Here is a 26,244-nt window from a genome sequence, read left to right as displayed (position 1 = left end):
AAAAATTTTACATTCCTTTTTATAATTATTGAGATGTTATATTTTTATATCATGATTAATGCTAATAAAAATGATATCAATAATGATTTATATAAAAATTATATTGTTTCAAGAATAATTTATAAGGCAATAGTTGTGAAAATGACTGTCCTAGAAGCATTACCATTACATTTAGTTTAAAGAGAGAAACTTGAAAATAATTATACCATGCTTTTTTCTATTCTTTCTTTTTTAATTATATTAAATTCCACACCACTTCATTATAGAAGCTCCGAACTCCCGTAGTCTTTGCCAAAAAAAAAAAAAAAAAACTATCTCTCTCTCTCAAAGATAAAATCTTCACTCTCTCTCTCTCTCTAAAACAAGCTCTCTATAATCTCCCTCTCAAACATAAAACTTTGACTCTCTTTCTCTCTCACACAGACAGAAAAATAAAACTTGGGTTCCCTCTTTCTCTCCCTCAAATTTTAAGTTCCTTAAAACTGTGTCTCTCTCTTTCAAAGCTTCAGGCTATTTCTCACATCAAAATCTATAAACTCATACCAAGACATACTACTTCAAAGCTAGCCTTGTTCTCATCCCAAAGGTCCACCTTGCTCCACACAACAACCCCTTTATCACTCATGTCCTCCTCTCACTCTCACTCTTAGGATGTGTTTGGATATCGCTTATTTTGCTGAAAACTGAAAATACTGTAGCAAAATAATTTTTAAATGTGTGAATAGTACCGTGGGACCTATTTTTAATGAAATTTTTGTTGAAAAAAGAGGTTTGTAAGTCCTGTGAACAGTGCACGGGACCCACTGGAAAGCACTAAAATGCGCTTCTTAATGAAAAAAAAAGCATGAAACGCTGGACGTTAGACGTGGACGTGTATCCAAATGTACACTTAGGGTCTATTTGGATACTGCAGATTTTGCTGAAAACTGAAAACATTGTAGCAAATAAGTGAAAAATGCTGGCTAATTATTTTGGGGTCCGAGTTTTGTAGCTCAGTTGAAAGTATTTAAGGGTCGCATTTACTCTTTTGCTTATATTCACTCCTTACCCACCCTAACACCAATGTCTTCGAGAAGAGAGGTCCACGCCCACCAGAGAAATCCACGAGGAAGACCTACATCGGTCCGACATCGGCAAAGAGCTTAGAAGAGAAACCATGAGGAAGACAACCTAGTCCGATTCTGGCGAAGATTGGGTTCCCTCTAGTGTACTCTTCCTTCCATAAACCTGGGTTCACCCTCTTCCCCGATTTCACTCCTCTCCGACCGTAACACCTCTCTTCCCATAAACCCATTTCACCCTCTTCCAATTTCACTCCTCTCCCAGCCTAACACCTCTCTTCCCATAAACTCATTTCACGCCTCTTCCAATTTCACTTGTTGAACCATTTGTTTAATTCAAGTTAGCTTTTATTATTTTGTGGCTTTCTTTTCTATTGAATTGTTGGAATCTAACCCCACTTGTTTTGCTTTGCTTTTAATTTCTGTTCTAAAATGGCCTATTGAGGTTAAGAGCCTAATCTGTTAAGCTTGTTTTATGCATATATGATTAGAAATTAGAATACAGTGCAGAGGGTTTTTTAATTTCTGGGCCAATGGGTTTTTGAGTTTGTGAATTGTGATGGTGTTTGATACTCCTTTCTTCCCTTTACTTTCCCTTTGTATAAGGAGCACAATGTTTTTGATTTAGAGTCGAATTAATAATGCTTTGGTCTTGGACTGATGTGTATTTATTTATTTATTTTTGCAATTGGTTAAGTGATTAAGAAATCTATAACTTGTAGTTTCTTGTGCATTCTCTAAAATTTCCTAGGGATGCTGTAAGTGAAATATGTATAATTTGGTATCTTTACCCCACCCATTGACCTTAGTCAAGCTATCTATCTAAGCTTTAGGTATAGGAGACAAGCATGGAAATAATTGATCTTTCTTTGCATGCTATAATTAACTTTCTTTATTCTTTTTTTACATCAATGACAACTTTAAATCTATAGTAGAAAAAAGATAATGACATGGGCAAGGGTAGCATGCATTTTTCCATTTTTGTTTGCTTCATATTGTCAGTTTCCCAACTTCATGTCCATGTAAGAATTTTCATGCAGAATTCATGTAGTTACACCCTTGCTTTATCATGTAATCATGTCCTTAAGCATAAACAATTCTTTCTTTTTTGCCAGACAAGTTTTAAGTGGATATTTTTGTCGTGCATTGCACAAACCAGTTATGATACTTGATGCAGGAAATTAAAAGAACATTTCCCCTTATACATTGTCAGTCTTACCCACGATGATGATGGGCCTTCAACCTCCATTGGGTCAACATTCACAGAGGGTTGACATTGAGGGTCAACAAATTCTTTGCTATCAGCGGAGTCTCCAAACCCTTTGGTGCATTCCTTTGGTATTTCACCACTCGTGCAGAATGCATTTTTCCCAGTTGCAACCATGCCTTCAAATATGATTTCCATGGACTGAACATTCGGCAAAGGTTTGTTTTTAAAGGTTAATGCCTTTGGACATGCCTACATGTGGACAACCAATAATTTGAACATAATATAGTTGTAGACATTTGAGTTTTTCACAATTATGTAAAGTGAACTAACCTGAAGCTTTTAGGTCCACCACTCATCACTGGCTTCAAGCTTCCCAATTATAGAATCATAACCCAACCCAGTCTCACACTCAAAACACTCCTTCCAAGCCTTCCACTGTTTTCTCAGATGATCCCATTTGTTTTTAAACTGCGTGTGAGTCACCACTTTTCCCATTTCACCCAACTACTCAATCATTGCATCAACCCCTTCCCTTCTAAAAAATCCTCCATTCCTCTTGCCGTCTAGGACTTGAGTAGCACACAAATCACAAAAAGCTTTTAGTTCTGCTGGTTCTTTCCAACCAGTTCCCACTTCATTACCACCGTCCTTCGATTTCCCCTTACCCATTTTTGCTACAACTTCCTTCTATACTCATTGGGGCATTTCATCAAACAGTTCGTATGCATATCATAATCAGTTACGCATGCCCACATGAAAATGCAAATTAAACTCACATAGTCCAAATACAACATAGGCAGGAAGAGAAACACACAAAATTACACAAAGGAGAGAGAAACCCACATACTAGTGTCATGGAAAACACAAAAACCACACACAAATGTTGAACACAAAAACCATACACAAACATTGAACACAAAACCATAGATTGAAGCCTCATGGAAAACAATATAACCACACACCAACAAATCAGAGAGTATGAGAAGTTAGACACAACTTACTTGTGAATGCAGAGACCTATAGTGGTGGCAACGATGTCCCAAACAGAGAGAAGGTGAGCTCAAGTGAAGAATAAACAAAGGGGATTGGGTTCGTTTGTTCCGCGTAATGAGTTTGCAATTACCGTGTTTCCTCTGTTTTGATGGTTTATTGGTTAGTGGGTAGGTGCAATTCATTGAAGAGGAAGAGGACGGAGCATTGAAGTGCATTGAAGACATCTTTACCACGGTAGTTGAGAGAAAGAAGAAACCTAAGAATGTGAAAATTAGCCGTTGGCCTGAACGCACCGTTTTGTGTTTCCTCTACTTCGTGGGTCAGATGAGTGAACAGTACACAGTACACAGTGAGAAGGTTGTAGCAATGCATTTCCTTTCAAGGTTGTGTCCATGAATAGTATGCGCACACGCATAGCTTTAATGAAACGGTGTGTTTTATTTCGTGGGCACTATAGCCGTGGGTCCCATGGTGAGTAAAACGCAAACACTAAAATGCTACCCAGAAACGCAATCCAAACGCTACCTTAATCTCATTGGCTGGCTCCTCTATACTACAGTGGCTCAACAATTTCTCTTCCTACCAGTACTGCAGGCTTGAAGATGGGCTGCCAAGTATGATCTGGACTGCTTTGGCCTCATCTTCAGGCCCAGCCCATGATAGTATGATGTTATGATTGTGGCTACCGCTCTAACTAATAAGATGGCTTCTGCACTTCGGAAATAAGTTTTGATGATATTAATCATTTTGTTATTAGCTCAATTTTTTTAATTGTATATTATAGTCCAATTTAAAATTTAAAATAATTGGATTTTTTTTTTTTAAATTTTAAAATTTTTTAGAAGAATTTATAATTCTAAATATGATTGGCCAATTTTTAGGTATTACTATTAAGGGTAAGAGTTGGGTCTAGTGTTGACACTAAGTTTCTGTCTGCCCCCTCCCTTCCTCCACTATATAAATTGTACTTTTTTTTTTTTTTTTAAATTATAGCAAATGATTTTTGGGGTGAAGAGATTAATTTTTTTACTAGTCCTATCTATGTAATTGTGGAACTATTTTTGTTTATATTTTTGTCATAAATTGTAGAATTGGTTTTAAGTGCTTATGATTGATTTCTTCCAAGTTCCAATGGTTATATGTTCATTAGTTTCCAAAACTACTACCAAGGGATTTGGATCCGAAGCTACCAAGCAATTACCATCTATTGTGAGATGTAAAATTTAAAAAGGTTAGTTTGTTAAAGTAGTTATAGTGCCAACATGCAAGGAAAAAACTCTCAAACCCTAGAGGGTGACCAAACAAATCCCTCATCTGAAGAAACTGATCATCTTGTTCATAGCACAAAGAAACAAAAAGCTGGTTCCTCCACTTTCTGCGCTTAAAGACCCATTCGTTCCTACAAATATACTGTTGTCCATCCTACAAATGAATGGGAAGACCACACTCCCCATCTCTTGTTGATGAAGACGACGCTAGCTCTGATATCAACCTTGACGACGACGAGCCATATCCCGTCATCCTCATTTCCTGTGAAGACAAGAAGTGCATCAAATTCCCCTATTGCTTTGCTCTTATAGTTAAGGCTTTTGGAAAATCTCTTGGCTTTAAATACTTAAAATAAAAGATCAGAGCAATCTAGAAACCGGAAGATGATCTCCAAGTCATCAGCTTAGGACTAGATTTCTTTCTCATTCGTTTTAAAATCAAAAAAGATTATAGGAAGGTTATTGGTGAGGGTCCTTGGTTCATAGGCCAACAATTCCTTTCCCTTCGTAGATGGTCACTGGGTTTCTATCCCTCGAAAGCAAAAACCACCACCACTGCTATTTGGGCTCCACTACTTGAACTCCTGATTGAATTTTATGATAATTCCATTCTCTGTAGGATTGGAAACCAAATTGGAACTCTTCACAAGGTTGACACTCGCACTATGGAAAATGTGTGAGGGAAGTACGCTCGTTTATGTGTCCAAATAGACCTAGAATGTCCCCTAACATCAAAATTCCACATTGGTAAGCTCCTCCAACCAATACAGTATGAAGGCATCACAACTATTTGTTTTAAGTGTTGTTTTGTTGGCCACTAAGCCCTTCATTGTCCTTCTATTGTTCGACCTCCTTTGTCCTCCAACCTCCCTTCTGAACCACAGCTACACTCCCCTTCCTCATCTTTAACTCCCAACCAAGATCCCAATCCACAAAAAGAGTTTGGTGAGCACATGAATCTTCTTCAACCTCACTTGAGCACTTCTCTCATGTTAACAAACCCCGTGCTCCCTTCTCTCAATATCCTCGTGAGTCCAAAAATCATGATGAAGCCCAAGCCCAATCTCAAAAGATTGTTGCAACCCAAAAATTTGACCCAACTCCTTCTCCCCTTATGGAGGACAACTCACACCACACCCAAAACATTTCAAACACTTCTAGGCATGCCTCAAAAAGCACTAACCACTTTGATTCCTATTCTTCAACCTTTTCAAATATCAAAACGTCCTCAGCCATCTCGAAAGGTAAAGCTACACAAAATTTCCTTATTCCTCCTTCCTCCATCTCTGTCTCATCTCCCTAAGCTCCTACTCCTTCCATTCTAATCACTCTAAACCATGACCCCAAGGTCACAGATACACTTCCCACACAAAACCTTAACCCTCTAGCCATCTCTATTAAGACCACACACAAAAATCAAAAAAGTTCTTCTAACCAACTGATGGATACTTCTTATTATCCCCCTTTTCCTCATGGCTTTCTTGCCCCTCAAAACCATTCTGGCCCCCAAAACCCTAACATCCACTGCCAATCAAAAACTAACTCTTCCTTACCTTCCCCCACCTTGGTGCACCATGTCCCAACTTACCCAAACCTCTAGGCAAATCCTCTTGACCTCCAAACCTTGTTCATTGATGACCTCCCAGACCTAGAAAAATCGAATACTCATCTCATAAGACAGAATCAGACCCATTGAGACAAACTTCCTTAGCTAGATTCAAACATGCCCCAACTCCTTTTAGGCACAAATCAAAAGGGAAATGGAAAGAACACTAAAGGCATAAGCCCCTCTCCTTCCCCCAAAAACCACATTTGGTTGAGTGGTGATCGCTTTATCCCCAAACCTCGCAATCGCTTCCCCAATCGTAATGTTTCGCCCCTTAGCTCCTCTCTACCTCCCATTCAGAGAAGCTCATCCCCAAGGAAGACCTTTGACGACACCAAGGAGAACTATAAAGCGGAACACTATTGTGAGAGACCACGCCCCCAACCCATTTTTATAAGATGTTGGGCCAAACCCACATGAATGGGTGGAGTCGTGTTATTACCTCTCAAAATAGAGGTTCGACTAGTTATATTTCCCCCTTTAGATTAAGGGTTTTACAATGGAGTCGCCACTTATTTAATTATTGGAAAAATAAGAAAACCATAATTGAAAAATTCTTCATTTTATTAATTTGAAATTGAATTTACATTGATCATAGGAAAATTATATGGCTTTGGTCCTAAATACAATGTAAGATAAAGTACATAGCTTTGTTTCCTACTTACAATCTAGAAATTGAAAATTACATGGATAAGCATTTGATGTACTAACCCTTGATCTAAGCTCGGAGGCTATGTTACAAGGTGGGAAAGTGTTAGGCACTCACCTTACCCGGTGAAACCGGTCTTCTAGACTATGGTGGCCAACATTCATATCACATCATCCAATATGTTATCAATCAATTTGCATATTGAATTTAATGTGTGTGCATGTGATAAAACCTAATTCAATTTATTAAGGATTGAAAAAATAAATTCTAGTGAATGTGTGTGGATGGTGATAATCTAGATTCAAGGATTTGAAAGAATTATTAAACAAACATGTTTTTCATATTTTTGATGTGGATCTAAGATTAAATCTAGTGATATGCATGAACATGTGATGAACAACCAAGAACATGTGAAGAATACATAAGAACAATTAAGAATATTCAAACATATTCAAGGGAATTATCATGCTTTAATATTAAATTCTCATCATGGCAACATAAACAAACAGTTAGGGAAGGGGATTATACCTTTATACAAGATTAATATGGTAGAGGAGGGGACTCTTGATGAAGGTCCTAAGGGTGGAGGAAAAGAAGAGTTAGGAAAGGGAGAGTGAGTCTCACTCAATACCTTGAGTCTCAGGAAGACCAAGATATGACAAGACTACTCAACTTCACTAGAACTCAAGAGAAGAGAAGAGAGGGGGGGTTTTTTGTGTGTCTTGGAATGAAGGAGATGGGAGGTTTATATAGTAGTGGTGGAGAAAATATGAATGGAAAGCCATTTAATGAGGGTTGACAAAGAATCATGAACTTAGACCTTATTTTAGCCTTGGGAGAAATCTGGTGCATTAAATGGAAAGATTGGTGGGAGTGAGGAGCAAGCCAAAATTCGGTTTTCCTGTAGCTACTGTAACAGCCTGTAGAGCCAATTTTGAAAAATCATATCTGCCTCAATTCTGATCGGAATTGTCTCATTCTTGTGCTCCAATTGAAGCCTCAGATGTCTAGTTTCTGAGAAAATTAACCTCATTCACAGATTCAAAATTTTCTGAGAGATATCGATGAAATGGTGAGCAGAGGTCATTTGTTAGTAAATGGTTTCAGCACAATTAATACTAATAGGTCCCAAATTAGCTCCCAATTAACATTAAATGGCTCAAATAACTCCCATTTTAGACTTAATTAGTTCCTTACTCTAATTAAAAGATAATTGCACAAATTACTCATTGAATAATTAATGTTTAACTATCTAGTTAATTAGGTGTGTGCAACCCTACCAAAAAATGTAGTCCTAACCAATCAAATTATGACACGTCATCGATCTCAAATTGATTATACTTATAACCAATTGAAATCAATTCTTCATAATCACATATAGTCAAACTCAATTTGTGATAGTGCATCCCAGCCATTAAAACTTGATTTGATAATAACTTTCAATATAATGGTCCGATTAGGGCTCATGACCAGTCGATTTGATCGTTACAACATTAAGATCATTTTGGTGAAATGAGATTAAGGATCTAATGACCAGAATCAAGATGCATATTTCCAATGTGAAATTACCCTTTTACCCTCCATGTGAGGTTAAATATGGGTTGCAAAATAGGGTGTCAACAACTATAGGAGCCCATGAAGTTTCAACAACATTTCTCTCACTAGAAATCTCCTTCATCGGCCTCATTCTCCCAGTGAAAGAGAAGTCAGTGAAGATCATCTCAATCCTTCATCAAGTCCAATGCCTCAGAATTTCACTAAACTTTCTCTAGAGCAGACACTAGAAGGATTACCCTTATCACCTATTATTGAACCTATAATCTTGGGCATTTTTGACCCCAACCCCATAGGAATAGAGAACTAGTCTACATCATCAGGCCAACCCTTTTAACCCTTCCCCAATGAAGATCCTAGTATGGAACTGGAGAGGAGCTGACAATGCAAACTTCTACAAAAATTTCTCCGACATTATTCGTAACCATAGGCCCTCTATAGCGGTGATTCTTGAAACATGCATCTCAGGTGACCGAGCAGATGCTGCCAGCTTAAACCTTGGTTTTGATAATGTCTGCTACTCAAATGCAAATGGCTTTAGTGGAGGTATTTGGGAACTCTGGAACTCTTGGGACATAAGCTTGGACATTCTCTTTGTGACTGATCAAACTATCCATGCCTTTGTTCAGGTGAGTGACTCAATCCCTTCATCAAATTGGATATTCATTGCTATATATGCTAGCCCTGTTTTAAATACTCGCCTTCATTTATGGGAAAACCTGTCTTTTTTTGCTTCTTCTGACGCCATGCCTTGGTTTCTTGCTCGTAATTTCAATGATGTTCTAGGTAACTATGAAAACCTCAGCTACTCTCCTCCCAATCAAAATGGTATGTCTATGTTCAATAATCTGCTTAATAATTGCAATCTCTTGGACCTAAGTATTAATGGTCCCCGTTTCACTTAGACCAACAAAAGAGACTCTAGACTAGTCATGAAACGTCTCGATAGGGCCCTGTGCAACTTGGATTGGCAACTTCTATTTGAAGATACAAATGTCTTCCACCTCCCCAGAACCTCATCTGACCACCACCCAATTCTCATAGACACCTTCCCTTCTACCTCAAACCGACTCAACCGTCCTTTTTGACTTAAAACAATATGGTTTAGTAATCCCTCCTTCCTAAATATCATCAAAGATGCTTGGAGCTCTCACCCAAATAATGCCATTCTTGCCCTAAAAGATTTCACAAAGAGAGTCAAAGTTTGGAATTGTGACGTGTTCAGAAATATTTTCAGCAAAAAGAGGAGACTCCTTGCCCGGTTAAATGGAATTCAAGCTACCCTCTATTCAAAGCAATCTACATTTTTCCTCAATCTTGAAAAAGAGTTGGCTTCAGAATATCAACAAATCTTAAGTCTAGAAGAAGAATTTTGGGCCTTAAAATTTCGAACGGAGTGGACCTTATTGGGAGACGGCAAAACAAAATTCATTCATCTATCCACCATCTACAGAAGACACCTAAACACAATTTGGTGTCTTAAGAATTCCATAGGTGTTTAGACTCATTCTTCTCCCGAAATTCAAAACCAAATTCTCTCCCACTTTATCAACTTCTACACCTTTGTATCTACCTGTGACCACCTCTCCTTCCTCACTCCTTAAAATTCTACCTCAATCCCCCGCACCACACATAACCTCCTTATCCATAACATCACCAATTCAGAAATTAAAGAGGCTATTCTTTCCTTCAAACCTTTAAAAGCCCCGAGTCTAGATGGTTTCGACCCTATTTTCTTCCAAAAATTTTGGGATATTGTTGGCTTCTCGATCACCAACTTCATCAAACTAATTTTTGTCTCCAAAAAAAATCCCAAATAATCTCAACTCAACCCCCATTTGCCTCATTCCAAAAATTGCAAAACTTGAAACTGTCCACCAACTCTAACCTATTGGTCTTTGCAATACCCTCTACGAAACTATTATAAAAATTCTTGTCTGTAGACTGAAGCCCTATCTCAATAGCTTGATCCACCCCCTCCAAACTAGCTTCATTCCTGATAGAAAAGCTAGTGACAACATCATCATTGCCCAAGAAATTTTCCACACAATGACTTCTTCCAAAAGCAAGAAAGGCACCATGGCCATCAAGATTGATTTGGAAAAAGCTTTTGATAGACTTGAATGGGTATTCATTAGACAAACCCTCTACTTCTTTAAGTTTCTCATTGATTGGATTAACATCATCATGTCTTGCATCTCTTCCTCCAGCCTCTCGATCCTCCTAAATGGAGAGCACCTTGACGTTTTCCTCCCTTCCAGAGGTAGTACACTAGGTGATCCTCTTTTCCCTTACATCTTCATTTTCTGCATGGAATATCTTGCCTGGCTTATTCAAGAGGAAGTTTCTACGGGTAATTGGCTTGGCCTTAAAATTTCCATAAATGGCCTAACGACCTCATCCTCTTTGCAAAGGCTACAAAAAAAAAATTTGCTTCACAATCAAAAGAGTTCTTGATAAATTTTGCAAAGCTTCAGGCCAAAAAATCAATCTCTCAAAGTCAAAGATTTACTTTTCACCTTGCACTTCTCCTAGTTACATTAAGATGGTAGAAAATGAACTTGGAATCTCCTCCACCTCCAATTTTTTGAAATACCTTGGCGCCCCAATCCTCACTAATAGAAGAAATAAGAGATCTTATGACTTCATCACTGGCAAGCTTAAAAATAGGCTTGCGTGTTGGAAAGTAAACTCTCTCTCTATGGACAACCATCTTACCCTCATCAACATTGTCACAATTGCAATGTCTACCCACATCATGTAATGCACCCTCCTCCCCATAAAAATCTATAGAGAGATGGACAAGATGAACCGAAATTTCTTCTGGGGAGACTCAGACTCTAGGAAAAGACTCCACTTGAAAAATTGGGACACTATCACCAAACCAAAAGCTACTGGTGGATTAGGAATAAAAAGAAGTCACCCTCGAAATCTAGCTTTACTTACAAAAGAACCTGGCTCTCTGATTCGATCTCTACTGCTTTGTAGGCCACTACACTCAAGAGTAAATATCCTAGTATACTTCCCCCATCAAAGAAAATCTCCTTAACTTGGCATAGCCTCACAAAAGCTAATCATATCTATGACAGGGGAACTAGTTGGCTCATCCAAGATGGGAACTACATAAATTTTTGGCATGACAATTGGACCAGTTAGGGCCTTCTTCGAAACTCTACTCATGGCCCCCTAAATAGAGAGGAAGGCTCCTTGAAAGTTTATGACCTCTAGGATCAAAATGGCAACTAAAAACTTGATACTCTTTCCATTAATCTTCCTGACCGACTTAGAGACATCATCAATGCTACTCCTAAGCCCATTCATCCCTTACACCCCGACAAATCCTTTTGGCTCCCTTCCTCAAATGGTCACTTCAACATAAATTCAACCAACCTCATCGCCCTCAACCTTGACCCCATCCAACAAAATCAACCTAATTGGAAATGGCTTTGGAAACTCCCCATTCTCCCCCAAATAACCACCTTCCTCTGGCTAGCTTGCCAAAATTGCCTCCCCACGAAAATTCTCCTCTATAATAGAAAAATTCTCACTGAAGACACATGCCCCCTTTGCAAAAACCATCCTTCATATTCTCAGGGACTACTAAATAGTTCACCCCATCTGGACTAATCTTGGCAATCTTCCCTTACATCAAGACTTCCTATCTCCTTGAGTCTTTGATTGGATCAAGAAAATGTCCACTCCCTCCCTCACCACCCAATCCCACCCCAACATCCCTTGGAATGTAGCTTTTCTCATATCCATTTGGACCATTTGGACAACTAGAAATAACCTTGTTATGGAAAACAAACCCTTCATCACTTGTGAAATTTTAAAAAGAATTCATTCCCTCACCACAGAGCTCTTCTTCTCCTTACATATCAAAGAGAAAATGCCCTTTCATGACAGTATCCACACTAATTGGAGCCCCCCTCATTTGGGTTTCTTAAAACTTAACACTGATGGTTTTGTGAGGGTAAACCGATTAGAGCCAGCGCTGGCGACCTTATTAGAAATTCTATGGGTTCATGGGTTAGAGGTTTCTCTAGAAGCATAGGGATCACCCATTCCTTGGCTGCTGAACTTTGGGGCCGTCAAGATGGCCTTGCACTTGCAAAGAATTTGAATATCAAAGAACTCTACATTGAGCTTGACGCAAAAGCTGTTATTACAATTCTTACATCTCATGATACCTTATTTGATTTATCTCACCCCTATAGTACTCTAATTTCTGATTGCAGGACCCTCCTCCAGTGTTTTGAGCTAGCTCACATCACCACGTTTACCGCTAAGGAAATCAATGCGCAGACTTGGCAAAAGAGGGATCTCCCACTAGTGATAGTTTCATTTTGTAATCACAACCCCTTCCCTTTATTTTTTATCAGTTATTTTAGGATGCTAGGGGTATTTCTTACCCAAGACTTTGAATTCCTTAGTTCTGTTTAATTAATTACCATTTACTTATAAAAAAATAAAAAAATAAAAATTTAAGGTAAAAAAAAAACTTTTACCTTATTATTATTTTTAACTTTTTACTACCTTTTTAACATTTTACATTTTTTACTATCTTAACTTTTACACCTTATAACAAGTGGCAATTGCATGGAATAATAACCCTAGTTATTATTCCAAGTAGATGCAATCAAAACAATTTAACTTATGATTATCCTCTTAAAATTAGTTCATATAAATTTTGTAAGCCTCACAATTTTACACATTATTATTATAATATGTATATTTTAATTTATTTTCAACTCTAACATTTATTTAAATTCTTCACTAAAATCTTTTCATATTAAATTTTCTTAATTTTTCTTTAAATGATAGAATGGATAGTTCCATAGAAAAACATAATAATAGTAAATATCAGTTAATAAGTATTAAAGTTCCTAGAAATAAAAAAGAAATGTAAAGAGAGAGCGTTAAACTTTTCCGTGTATTGAATGAATTAATAACTAATTTTTATATATTCACCAGTATTTTGGAAGAAATATATTAACAGAAATAACCCTTTCAATCTTTTGTAACCAATTGTGGTTGGCATCATGTAATGGCTTCTCTATATAAGTTCAATGACAGATTTGTTGAGGGCCACTTGATTTCTTTATTTCCTTACAAACTCGGACTATCTAAGAGAAGATATATGACTTCTTTTTTCTTTTTCTTTTTTCTGTTAAATGAAAACAAGGTGAGAGGGGACTAGTGGAGAAAATGGGCAAATGCCCATTTCAAAAAAAAAAATCTAGCATTTTGCTCCATTTTCCAAACTAATTAGGAAAATGTCCATCTTTTGAAACTTGATTTTCTCAAAATTGAGTTATAAAAAAAAAAATTTCTGGAGCCTTATAGTGGCGTTTTAAAGAGCCTATAGTGACATTTTAAGGATCTATAGTGGCGTTTTGTAATCCGATCTCCATGAAGTCGAGTTACATGCAATTTTTTTTCTTTTTTTTACCTATAACTCGACTTCATGGAAATCGGATTACAAAACGCCACTATAGGTCCTTAAAACGTCATTATAGGATCCTTAAAAACGTCATTATAGGGCTTAACTCGATTTTGAGAAAATCAAGTTTCAAAAGAGAGACATTTTCCTAATTAATTTGGAAAATAGGGCAAAATGCTGGATTGTTTTTTTGAAAGGGGCAAAAGCCAATTTTTTTGGGGGACTAGTCGTGACCATTCTATCCAATTGTGATCATAATAATTTTTCTACCCACCGAGAAATTAATGCCTGAATGGTCATGTGAGTTGAGCCATAATCCAGAACATAGCCCAATCTAGAATATCATATTTAAAGAATTTCTATGAGTTTAAGTCAATTTTGAACTCCCTCCAACAATTGGAGAAATTGGAGGGAATAGAATTTTTTAAAAATTAATTTTACTAAAGTCCCATGATACCCTTAGTTTTTTCTTAAATGTCTATACTACTACTTTTATCAAAGAAATGACACAATAGTAATATTGTAAAAAGATTTCTCTGCATTCCTTTTCATTCAACTTTCAAATAAGGTCACTTTACAAGTATTAAGTGCTTGTGGGGTGTAGGAGGCAAGAACCGGGGTTTAAGTCTCCAGAAAGGAGTTTCACACATATATATACTTAAATTAAGATAGAGTAGAATTTCTATCTTATATAAAAATAAATAAATAAATAAATAAGGTTACTTATTATTCCAAAATTTCCCTTTTAAACATCCAAATACGAGAGAGATTAATTCACTTTCATTCCTTTCCTTCCTCATTTAATCTTTAAGGTTGTTTTTTGCAAGGTTTATGATCAAATGCCAGAGCCACGTTGGGTTATCTCTACAGGACGTTGCGCAAATCGGGGTGGCTATTCCGACCACTGCTCATATGCGGTTGTTCGAGGCTGTGACAGAATTGTCCCAGTTGACATTTATGTTCTTAAGTGTCCTTGATGGCTGAGGCCCTACTCTATGTAATACTCCAATTGCAAAAGAAGATTAACAAGAGGTGAGATTTTCTTCAATAATATTGGACGAAGTGATTAATCAAACATTTACTTGGACTGAAGCTTACCTCTCCCATGATCTATATATGTAGCATATGAACTTGTTCCTTGATGTCCTCTTTTGGATGCAAAGGTGGCATTATCTGTAATGTTTTGTATGTTACATTTTCTCACATTGGAGTGGATCTCACATTTGTAAGGGACACACTCATGTGGGAGGATGTTGTATACAACATATTATAAATATAATAAATCTTATTTAAACTTGTAAGTTGTGTTTTCACATGGAGTCTTTTCTTTGTAGCATATTATGAGATAATAAACACTAATAAAAGAAAAAAGAAAAAGAAAAAGAAAAAGGATAGTGGCTCATTTTTATAGTCTCTCTCTCTCACACATACACACACACACACATATATATATATATATATATTTGCTTATATAATATATAATTAATTTCATGTATATGTTTTTGTGCATTTACACGTGATAAATATAATTTTCTCTAAAAAAAAAAGAAAAAGGAACTTGAAAATGATTATATATGTCCCACGAGCATTGCCATTAAAGTTAGTTTGAAGAAAGAAACTTGAAAGAATTATACCATCGCCATGCCTCTTTTGTTTTGTTTTATTTTTTTTGTTTTAATCTAAAATATGTATCTATATATATATATATATATATATATATATATATAAAACCGAAACTTTTGAAACTCTCACAATTTTCCACATCATCATTTTAATTTAAAAAAAATTAATTTTTAAAATTATATAATGGGAGAGTCCTATCAGGAGTCTCTTTATATATATAAAAGAGACAAAATCTTTGAAAACCCTAAAGCAATCTCCTCTATCCGTCTCCACTAAGAGAGAAAACCCTAAGCTTCAATATCTTTGGTACGCTTGCTATTGCTTTTTCTCTTTTTTGTGAATAAAATTTTTTTTGCTTTTGTTTTATGTCTAGTGGAGTTGATCCTGCGGCTGTCTGTTCTTCTTAGCCCCATGAGATTTTACATGACTTTCATTGGCGATAGAGTAGTACTTTACAGTATATAGTATAACTACAAGTATTGTAGTAAGTTTGCTAACTTTTTGTGTAGTTCAAAGATGCTATATTCTATATTATTTTAGATTATATAACCTTAAACTTTACCTTATGGAGACGTATGTTAGGTTGTCTCACATCAGAAGTAGCTTATTGCATTTGTTGTACAAGTTTTCAATTCCTTTTGTGTAGATATTTTTTCACAGCTGTGGAGTAAGGTATATGCACTATATGTTATCTTATGTTTTCTCTTATGGTGTCATGCTTCTTTGTTTATTAATTAAAGATTATGTTGGAAGCCTATATTATTTGCACTTTCAAAGTGTTTGACAATGTTTGAACCAAATTTTTCATCAATTAGGAAGAATTGGATAAAAAAAACTTAGAAAAGCTTTCCATCCTTACTAAAATTGTCTCGCAATAATGATTTTTTTTTTATTTATTTTTTTATTTTTTATAATTTGTAGATTCTGAATCTTTTGATTTTTAATTTTATTGTCTTTTGAAAGTTTGACCATCTAAATTTTTGGATTCAATTTTTTGCAATATTTGAAACAGTTTAGCAAATTTCAACTGTTATAACTATGAATTATTCTCTTGAAGGTAACCTATCTTCTTTCTCTTATATTTATCTATTTGGTAGTCATATATATTTTGTTTTGTTTCAATAATTTCTAGGTAGTGCCAGTAAATTTTTTTCCTTTTTTTTTTCCTTTCGAACGTTTTAACATCAGAATTTTTTAGTTATTTTTTTTCAATATCTAAATTTGTTAGCTAGATTTTTTGCAACCCATTGCATGTTCAAACAATGACTTATTCATCAAATTGTAACTCAAAAAGATAGGAGCAATTCACACAATAGTATAGTTTCATAATCAATTTAAAATTTTATAAAATTATTTTAGTCTATTATAAATAGGTAAGTTCCCGTGCATTGCACGGGTTTCCGACTAATTATATTAAATTCCATGCCATCTTCATGCTAGAAGCTCCGAATTCCCATTAATCCATTTCAGTGAGGAAATAGTCATACACCAGAAATTAACACAACTCTGGAGTCCCACCAAAATCCAACGGTGCTTACATCCCCATTTCCCTTGACTTCCCCAATTAGTAATTCTTTTGCATATGGTCGCTCCTTGGTTCTACATTTCTGTTTCAAGAAAATATTCTTACACATTTTAAACGCACACTCTGTATACACAATATTTATATTTTACACGTATTTTCCACATTTTTTAATATGCTCAAATTTGACAAATAACGTCAGTAACATATCTATAAGACATAGGCAAAAATACCATCTTGGCCTCACTATATTTTGCGATTGCTATTAATTTGGTCCTCTTAAGTTGATAGCAATTAGTTTGGTCTATATTATTTTTAACTTGTAGTCACATTTTGTTAGCAAGTTGACGGTAGGAGCATAATTAATCGCTATCAAAATGTAAAGACAAAATTGATCATGAATCTAGAGTCCCACCAAAATCCAATGATGCTCACATCCCCAATTGCCCGAAGTTCCCCAATTAGTAATTCCTTTGAATATGGTGGCTCCTTGGTTCTACATTCTTTCAAGAAAATATTCTTACACATTTTTTAATGGACACTCCATAAATCCAATATTTATATTTTGCACGTGTTTTCCACATTTTTTTAATATATTCACATTTGAAAAATACCATTTTGGTCTATTTTGTGATTACAATTACTTTGGTTTTTACATTTTGGTAACAATCAGTTAGGTCTATATGTTATTTCAATTTGTAGTCAATTTCTGTTAGTGAGTTGATGGTAAAATTAAATTGATTGCTACTAAAATGTATAAATCAAATTAATCGTGACCCCGGAAAAGTGAGTCTCTCTCTCTCTCTCTGAGTTTCTCTCTCCCTAGTAGGAGTCTTTCTTCCTCTCGTTTTTGAATACGAGTTGTTCCATCCCAAATCTTTCTTTTTTGGGTTGTATATTTTTCTGTTTGTTCTCTTTTTGGCAAGAGTAAATATTATTTACTCATGGACCTAAGCATTCTCTCTAGCTTACAAAACCTACAACTCACAAAAGAAGAAGAAGAATTTATTCCCATCTCAGTCTCAAACTGCCCTGGCCTTTTGGAAGAATGTTCCCTCAGCCTCTTTGGGCGGCTCCTCTTTGATCGGCAACAGAACCAACGTGCTTTAAAGAACACCCTCAGATCAGCATGGAAAATGGGTTCAGACATGAGGATTGTGGAAGTTGGAAACAATATACTCCAATTCAAGTTCAGCTCAAAATTTCAGATGGAGTGGGTTGAGAGGTATGGGCCTTGGTGCTTCAACAACAACCTCCTATTGCTCTGCAGATGGAAAAAAGGATTAACTTCCACAAACATTTCCTTCACCCATTCTCCATTTTGGGTACAAATTTGGGGTCTCCCCTTTGAACATATGTCACTGGACGTTGGGAAAGAAATCGGTAGCAAGCTAGGTACATTTATGGAAGTCGATAGGCGTTCATGGCAATTTGACCAGGAAAAGTTCATGAGAATTCGTGTGGAGTTGGAGATTGATAAGCCTCTAAGAAGAGGAGCTTATATTGTAAGCTCTGAAGAGGAACGACTATGGCTCACGTTCAATTACGAAAGGCTTCCTATTGTTTGCTTCATCTGTGGGAAGCTTGGGCATGATAAAAAACATTGCCCAGCAGCAAGGGACTGGCAAATAGCTTGCCATCAATATGGGGATTGGCTAAGGGCGGGTGGAACACAAAAACGGCAGCCAAGGAAAAGAACCCGAGCAAGGAGATGGTCTGTGTGATCTCCGGTGAGGTTGATGCACAACTTTTGACCGGACAGGGGACTGGTTCTGCATCAACATTCCTTCAAGCTTCTGGTCTTGTGGGCGGGAAGAGTAATCTGGAGAAATGTGATTCTTGGGGAAAAGATAACTCCACATGTGCGGATGAAACTCTTGCTGGAGATGTACAAGCTATCAGGGGACCAACTGAGCTGCTAAAGACTGCTGTGACAAGACAGGTTTTGGGCACCTTGGGTTCCCTTGAGACATCACGTGATCAGCTAAGGCAGGTGCTCTCAACTGACTCTTTCTCTCATGGGCCAAAAAGCCTTGCTTCACAAAGCCCAAAAGGCTCTTTCTTGCAAGGAAGCCCGAGTTCAAAAGCTCCATCAGAAACAAATGAGAAAGATAAATCTGAGTTGATGAATGCGGCCAAGGCTGCCCATGTTGGTGTTATTTTTCAGGCAAAAGCTCAAGGAAAAGGAAAACAAATTTTGGGCAAAGGCAATCTGAAAAAAGTAGCCCGTGCAAAAGGGAAAGCCAGTGAAGACCAAACTCTTGCGCAAATGCTGAAGTCTGGAGCAAAGCGTTGGAGAGTGACTGAAGTTTCAGAGGAAGAGAACATCCGGGCTTCTAAACACTTATGTGAACCGGTTAATTTGGGTCCTGCTAATGATGCTTGATCTTTTCTGCACTTTGGTGCTTATTGGGACCTTGGGCTTTTCTTTGTTTGTTTGATTTGTCTTCTTGAAAAGGGAGTTCAACAGGATTGTTTTCTTGTTAAGTGCTTAGCTGGCTGGTATGTTTAAGTTGTGTTTTTGTTGCTTAGGTTTGCTGATCCTACGCCTGCAAGTTAGGTCCTATGGGTTTGTTTCCCTTTTGTCTTTCCTGTTGTATGCCAATTTCTTGAAGCAATGAAATCTCTGTTCCCTATCAAAAAAAAATAATAATCATGACCCCGAAACGTAGGAACAATGATGTAATGAGTGTTGGATGCTAAATTTTGTCCGTTCCTTTGTCATCCTCAAAGCAGAATACAAAGAAGGAAAGAAGAAATTCAGAAGTAGAGAACCATACAGAAAATCCCAATGTACTTCTCTCTCTCTCTTCCTTACTAACTAGATTTTCATTTTTTATTTATATATTCCTTTTCAGCCAAAAAAGATATGTAAGCAGAGCAGTAACAGAACACGGAAACAAAGGATATTCAAATTCAAGCAGAAGAAAAAGAAAGGTTGAAGCAAGCAATTAACATGCCATGCATTCTCACATATACATGCATCGCCACATATTTCCTTGAAAACTAAATGCCAAATAAATGAGTCATTTGAGTCACATTTCAAATTATAGAAATTAGGATTAAACCAAAACAATGTACTATTTTAGGATAGGGATTATAAGTTACCTAACAACTTCCCAACATGTAATAGAACTTCCGAGTCCTTGGTCAAATCTTAGTTAAATATATATAAAATAGATTAGAAATAGGTGACCAATTACACCTAAAAAACCCAATAGTTAGTGGCCACTTTATTAAAATGCAAAGATAATGAATATATTCACTTGCACCCACATCACCCTGGTGTAGGAAATAAATCACACACTTGGATCACACGGCAAAGAAACTCCTTACATGTAGGAGGTTGATTATTTGGACATTATTAATTCCAAGTTTAACAATGAGTTGTCAACCTCTTCCTCTATCTATCTTTAAGATAAAATCTTGTTAGTTAGGGGAAGAGAAAGTTATATGGCTAATCTAGCACTAGCCTTGTTGGTATCAAATGCTATTTCGGTTGGTTGTGGTTGGATGAATCTCATTTGCAGCGTAACGAGCGTTTTGCTCCTATTTTATAGACATTTTCTTTCTTCTTTTGACTCTATTTCTCTCTAAAAGAGGCTTTCTTAATTTAAATATCTTCGTCTCAAATATAAAACTTTGACTCTCTTGGGTTCTCTATCTTTCTCAAAGCATCAAGCTCTTTCTCCGATTAAAAAAAAAAAAAATCTATATACTCTCTCTCTCTTTGTTGGTGTGATCAAATGGCTGCTCTTATACCAAGACATACAGCTTCAAAGCTAGCCTTGCTCTCATCCCAAAGGTCCACCTTGCTCCATACAACCCCTTCATCACTCATGTCCTCTCACTTTCCTGCTACTCAAAATGGCCCACGAACTACCCTTCCATCTAGATCCCCTGCTGCAGGCTTGAGCAAGACGGGAGAGTACTTAGTATTAAAGGTGGATGCTCTCGCGAACTGGGCCCAATCAGCGTCCATATGGCCCGTGACTTTAGGGCTGGCCTGCTGCGCTGTTGAGATGATGCACGCCAGCGCCGCCAGGTATGATATGGACCGCATGGGCACCTTCTTCAGGCCCTCTCCACGACAAGCCGATTTGATGATTGTGGCTGGCACTCTTACCAATAAGATGGCTCCCGCACTTCGGAAGTAAGTTTTGATATTGATTATTTTGTTATCAGCTCTTTTTTCTTTTCTTTTTTTTAATTGTATATGTTTTATCCTTCAATTTAAAATTTTTTTGGTTTTTTAAATTTTAAATATTTTAGAAAAATTTAAAATTTTTAAATATGATTGTCCAATGTTAAGGTATTAATATTTTAATGAAATGTAATGTAAAATATATAGGGTCCGTTTGGATTGAGCTTATTGTTGCTGAAATTGAAAACTGAAAACACTGTAACAAAATAATTTTTAAATGTGTAAATAGTACTGTGGGACCCATTTTTAATATTTTTTAATACGTGAACAGTGTCAGAACAGTACGTGAACAGTGAATTTACTGTTCATAACAGTGAAATTTGTCTCTCAAAAGTCAACAAATGCGGGCAAAAAAAAAAAAAAGAAAACGTGAAACGCGGACGCACAAAACGCCCAGCCCAAACGCCCTCATAATATGATGTGATGTGTTTTGAAAAGTACCTAAAATAAAAAATTAGGTTCTTATATTAAAATAAACAACAATTTTCACACGAGCTAATGCAAATGCTCTTAGTTGCCAAAACTATTGCCTAGTAGGGGTGACAAAATTCAACATGATCTGCGAACACGATATAGCACAACACAAAGTTAACAGGTTATGCTTTAAGGATTAATAGGTTTATGTAATATATATGTTGTCATGACTAGCCTGTTTAATTAGCGTGTAGGGATTGTGTCCAACTTATGGAATCTATTTGACTCATTTAACTAAAGATCATTTTACCAATATAGCATTTAAAACCTTAGGTGTATAAACTTATTTTCTTTCCTAGTTGCATTTCTCCAAGCCACATGACCACCTATCACTCTCAAACCTTAATCTCACCTTATTTTCTTAGTCATTGTCACACATCTGTCATTGCGGTGCCAATCTGCCGTTGTCCTCGTCCTTCATTTCTGTCTATCACTTGAAATTCAGGTCGTTCTCATCCTTTACTTGTACCTTTATCTTTTTATCTATTTTCTTGAAATTGATTGCTAGGATCTAAAATTAGCTGTTGTGGTTTATTTTGTTTAACATATTACAATTAATTATTTGTGATAATGAGATATATTTTACTATTGAATGTTTATTTATGATGCAATTACTCTGTTAATTTTGAATTATATATTAAAAAATATATTTTTTTCATAATTCAAATCAATTGAATTAGTACTAAAATTTGTATTTTTTTTCTTAAAAAAAAAAAAAAAACTAATAAACTAGTCAACACAACTAACTCGTTTAATAACGTGTTAAGGTTGATGAATCCTAACCTATTTAATAAATATGTCGGGTTAATGTCAACCCATAAAGTTGAATACTCATAAGTTGACATGACACGAACCCGATATGTGAACAAAATTTGTCACTCCTACCGCTAAGGGGATTTGGATATGATCTACCTAAAAATTACCACTAGTTAAAATGGTTTTTTTTTTTTTTAACTTTTTTTTTTTTGTAAAACCTTTTTATTACCTTTTTAACTTTTAAATCTCACAAGAATAGCAATTGCATACTGTAGTAGTCCTAGTTATTGTACTAGATGAAGGAGTCATAATCAAAACAATTTTTTTTTTTTTTTTTTGAGAAACTAATCAAAACAATTTAACTTCTAATCATTATCTTAATATTAGGTCACATAAGCTTTGAAGCCTCACAATTTTCACATTATTATTATTATTATTATTATTATTATTATTATTATTATTATTATTATTATAACTCTTCATTAAAATATTTTCATATAAAATTTTCTTAATTTTTCTTTAAATGATAGAATGGATAGTTACATTGACAAACATAATAATAGTAAATATCAATTAATAATTATTAAATTTCCTAGAAAAAGATAAAAGAGAGAGAGTTAAAATTTTTATTGTATTTCATGAGTTCCTGACTAATTGTTAAATATTCATCAACATTTTAGAAGAAATATCTTAATAGAAATAACCCTGTGAATCTTTTGTAATCAATTGTGGTTGGCATCATATAATAGGTGATTTATATGAGTTCAATGACAAATTTGTTGAAAGCCCTTTGATTTCTTTATTTCCTTATGAACTCGAATTATCTAAGTGAAGATGATATATGAATTTTTGATTTTATGAAAAAAGGGTAAGAGAGGACTAGCCGTGACTAGCCCATCCAATTATGGTCATAATTATATTACTGCCCATCGAGAAATTAATGACGTACTGAATGGTCATGTGAGTTGAGCCATAATCTAAAACTTAACCAAATCTAGAATATCTGGCTCAAAGAATTTCAAAGAGTTTAGGTCAATTTGTAACTCCCTCATAAAATGGGAGAAATTGGAAGGAATAGAGTATGTTTTAAATTAATTTTTACTTACGTCCCCGTGATTTTATTTTTCTTTTCTTAAATGTCTACACCCCACTTTAATTAAAGAAATGAAATGTTATAAAAGGATTTCTTTGCATTCTTTCTCAAAAAAAAAAAAAAAAAAAAATCCCAAATTTACTTATTATTCCATTAATTCTCTTTTAAACATCCAAATACAAGAGAGATCAATATTTATTTATTTATTTATTTATTTTTTTGGAGAAAGAGATCAATATTTAATTCATTTCCTTTCCTTTCTATTCTATCCATTTCATTCCTTTCTATTTCTTTACAAACTCCAAAACATAGTATAAGTTGCACCAATATGACACCTTTTTTCATGAAGGTTTAAATTCAAAAACCACCACTGAGGCATGGATCTAGATGATAGATGTAATTGTGTTTCATTTTGTTTGAGGGATTGTATTGGTCTTTTGTCTAGAGGTCATTACCAAATGTGGTCTCATTTAGTGGTGGCTCCAAGAATTTTGTTTAAGGAGGTCATTAAGAAACTTAAATTAAAAAAAATAATAATAAAAAGAGAATTTGAATATATCTAGTTATCAACAAAAATAATAATAATAATAATAATAATACATGAAGTTTTACAATTTCTTTTTACAAGTTTTAAAAATTTTAATTGCCACATAATGTGTGTAGCTATGAGCCTATGACCATTTTATTTTGTTAAGTTTGCCAAACATTTTTATCTTTATGCAGTTGTTATTATCTATTTGTCTTTGTTTTTATAAAAATATTTTAAACTAAATGACTAATCTCAATTCTCAACTCATTAGTTCCGTATTAATTATTGACACACACAACCACATATATTCATATTACATACAAATTAATTTTACACTAACACAAACATGTAAAAAAAAACCATCTCTATTTCCTAATTATTAAATTATATAAAGTTATATCATATATATATATATATATATATATATATATATATATACTGTAAACACAAACATCCATACACATCATAATTCATGCAAATAATATTATAATAAAAAGTAATACAAGCAATCAATATTAAACACACTCACACACATTATATAAATTTATAATAAAAAGTGACATTTACAATTCACAAAAACTTACTCTTTACTCTTAAAGTCTGAAATACTTGTAATAAGGGTGTGCAAGATTTAAGTCAAGGTGTAAAAAAAAAAATATTTTTAAGAATAAATTAAAGTATTAAACTAAAAAAAATATTTTATGTATACAATTTTTTTTTTTTTGAAGTTAGGGGGTTCATTTGAACCCCTGAATAAACTGTAGAGCCGCCCCTGAGAGAATTGAGATTTTTTTTTTTTTTTTTTTTTTTTTGGAGAAACAAATGGGAGAATGATGAATCAATTATGATTCTATCCTCTGATATTTTTGTCTACTCTCGGACCTTCGCAAGACTCGAAATCAAAAACTTGTGCTTAACTGCCCAAGATGTTGCCTTTTGTTTTTTGTGTGGAGATTATACATGCACCCAATACTTTTGATTCTATGAACTCACCTTCCATTTAAGCGTGTCTGCTTCTATTGCTGACTTCAGGATTTTTTTTTTTTTTTGGTATTTTTTTGTATTTTTTAGTCAACCAATTTCCATTTTCAAGCCAAAATAATTGATATCCACCAGTATGCCTGGTGGTATTTTATGCAGTATGCTTTATGGCTTGCTTTGATTGAGGGAGAGATTTGTATGGATTCATCTATAGGCACGACAAATACTGACCATACCGCCAACCAATACAATACAATATCGAAAACTTTGATCTCTGTTACAAGGAATCACATATTTGAACCAAAACTCATTGACCAGCCCAATACTACTTCATTACAAACGGCACTGACCCCCAAGCTCCAACCCCAACAATGGTGTTCTTTAGTCTAGTTCTAATGTATCCACCTTAATATCAATCATTGATTTCTATACGGTGAAAACTGCCCACTTTGCCATCTGGTATTAATATAATTTGATTGGATTTTGAAACTTTATATTGCATTAATTTTTAAGGTAATTTTTTTATAGGGTCTATGATCAAATGGCAGATCCACGGAATGTCATCTCTATGGGAAGCTGTGCAAATGGAGGTGGCTATTACCACTACTCATACGCTATTGTTCGAGGCTGTGACAGGATTGTCCCGGTTGACTTTTATGTTCCTGGGTGTCCTCCAACAGCTGAGGCCCTAGTCTATACATTACTCCAGTTGAAGAAGAAGATAAACAGGAAGAGGGATTTTCTCTACTGGTGGACTAAGTGATTAATCAAACATTTACTTGGACTGAAGCTTTGCCCTTCCATGATCCATATATGTAGCATATGAACTTGTCCCTTGATGGCCTCTTTTAATTAGATGTAAATGTGGTATTATGTGTGATGTGTTGCATATAACATTCACTCACATTGGAGTAGATCTCACACTTGTGGGGTATACACATGTGGAAGGATGTTGTATACAACATATTATAAGAATAATAAATCTTACTGGAACTTTGTTAAGTTGTGTTTCTCATGGGAGATTTTTTTTTTTTTTTTTTTTTTCCTGAGAAACAAACCATCTGAAATATATTAATCAAGAAGCTGATAAATCAGCAAAAACAAAGTTGACAACATCTGGAGGAAGATGCTCCAACCAGAGTGTAGAGGGGAAAGAAAATTTTGCTCTCCTAGCTAAAGCATCTGCCGCAGCATTACCTAGCCTAAGAGTATGTGAGAGAGGCTAACTCTTCAAAGAGTTTAAAAGAGACAGAATGTTAATGAGGAGGTGTCCATATG

The 26,244-nt window shown here is 35.2% G+C and overlaps 2 protein-coding genes across 2 annotated transcripts; both read left to right on the top strand.

Annotated features, from left to right (window-relative positions):
- Positions 1 to 8,688: 8,688 nt before the first annotated feature.
- LOC115990038 lies at positions 8,689 to 9,246 on the top strand. The gene has a single exon (XM_031113897.1). It carries the CDS (start codon positions 8,689 to 8,691, stop codon positions 9,244 to 9,246), a length of 558 nt encoding a protein of 185 aa, XP_030969757.1.
- Positions 9,247 to 20,575: 11,329 nt separating this feature from the next.
- On the top strand, positions 20,576 to 25,948 carry LOC115992707 (NADH-quinone oxidoreductase subunit B-like). Its single transcript, XM_031116932.1, has 2 exons — positions 20,576 to 21,082; positions 25,495 to 25,948. Exons 1-2 carry the CDS (start codon positions 20,676 to 20,678, stop codon positions 25,727 to 25,729), a joined length of 642 nt encoding a protein of 213 aa, XP_030972792.1. The 5' UTR covers positions 20,576 to 20,675; the 3' UTR covers positions 25,730 to 25,948.
- Positions 25,949 to 26,244: the final 296 nt, after the last annotated feature.

The sequence above is a fragment of the Quercus lobata genome, chromosome 5 (genome assembly GCF_001633185.2).
Source record: "Quercus lobata isolate SW786 chromosome 5, ValleyOak3.0 Primary Assembly, whole genome shotgun sequence".
Classification (NCBI taxonomy): Eukaryota; Viridiplantae; Streptophyta; class Magnoliopsida; order Fagales; family Fagaceae; genus Quercus; species Quercus lobata.
The sequence above is the reverse complement of the archived record's forward strand: the minus strand, read 5'-3'. Positions and strand labels throughout refer to the sequence as shown.

Excerpts from the sequence above, each read along its gene's own strand:
- LOC115992707 (XM_031116932.1), top strand. The coding sequence starts at position 20,676 with ATGGCTGCTCTTATACCAAGACATACAGCTTCAAAGCTAGCCTTGCTC. Across the intron at positions 21,083-25,494 it reads ATGGCTCCCGCACTTCGGAA|GGTCTATGATCAAATGGCAG; the intron begins GTAAGTTTTGAT and ends ATTTTTTTATAG.
- LOC115990038 (XM_031113897.1), top strand. The coding sequence starts at position 8,689 with ATGAAGATCCTAGTATGGAACTGGAGAGGAGCTGACAATGCAAACTTC.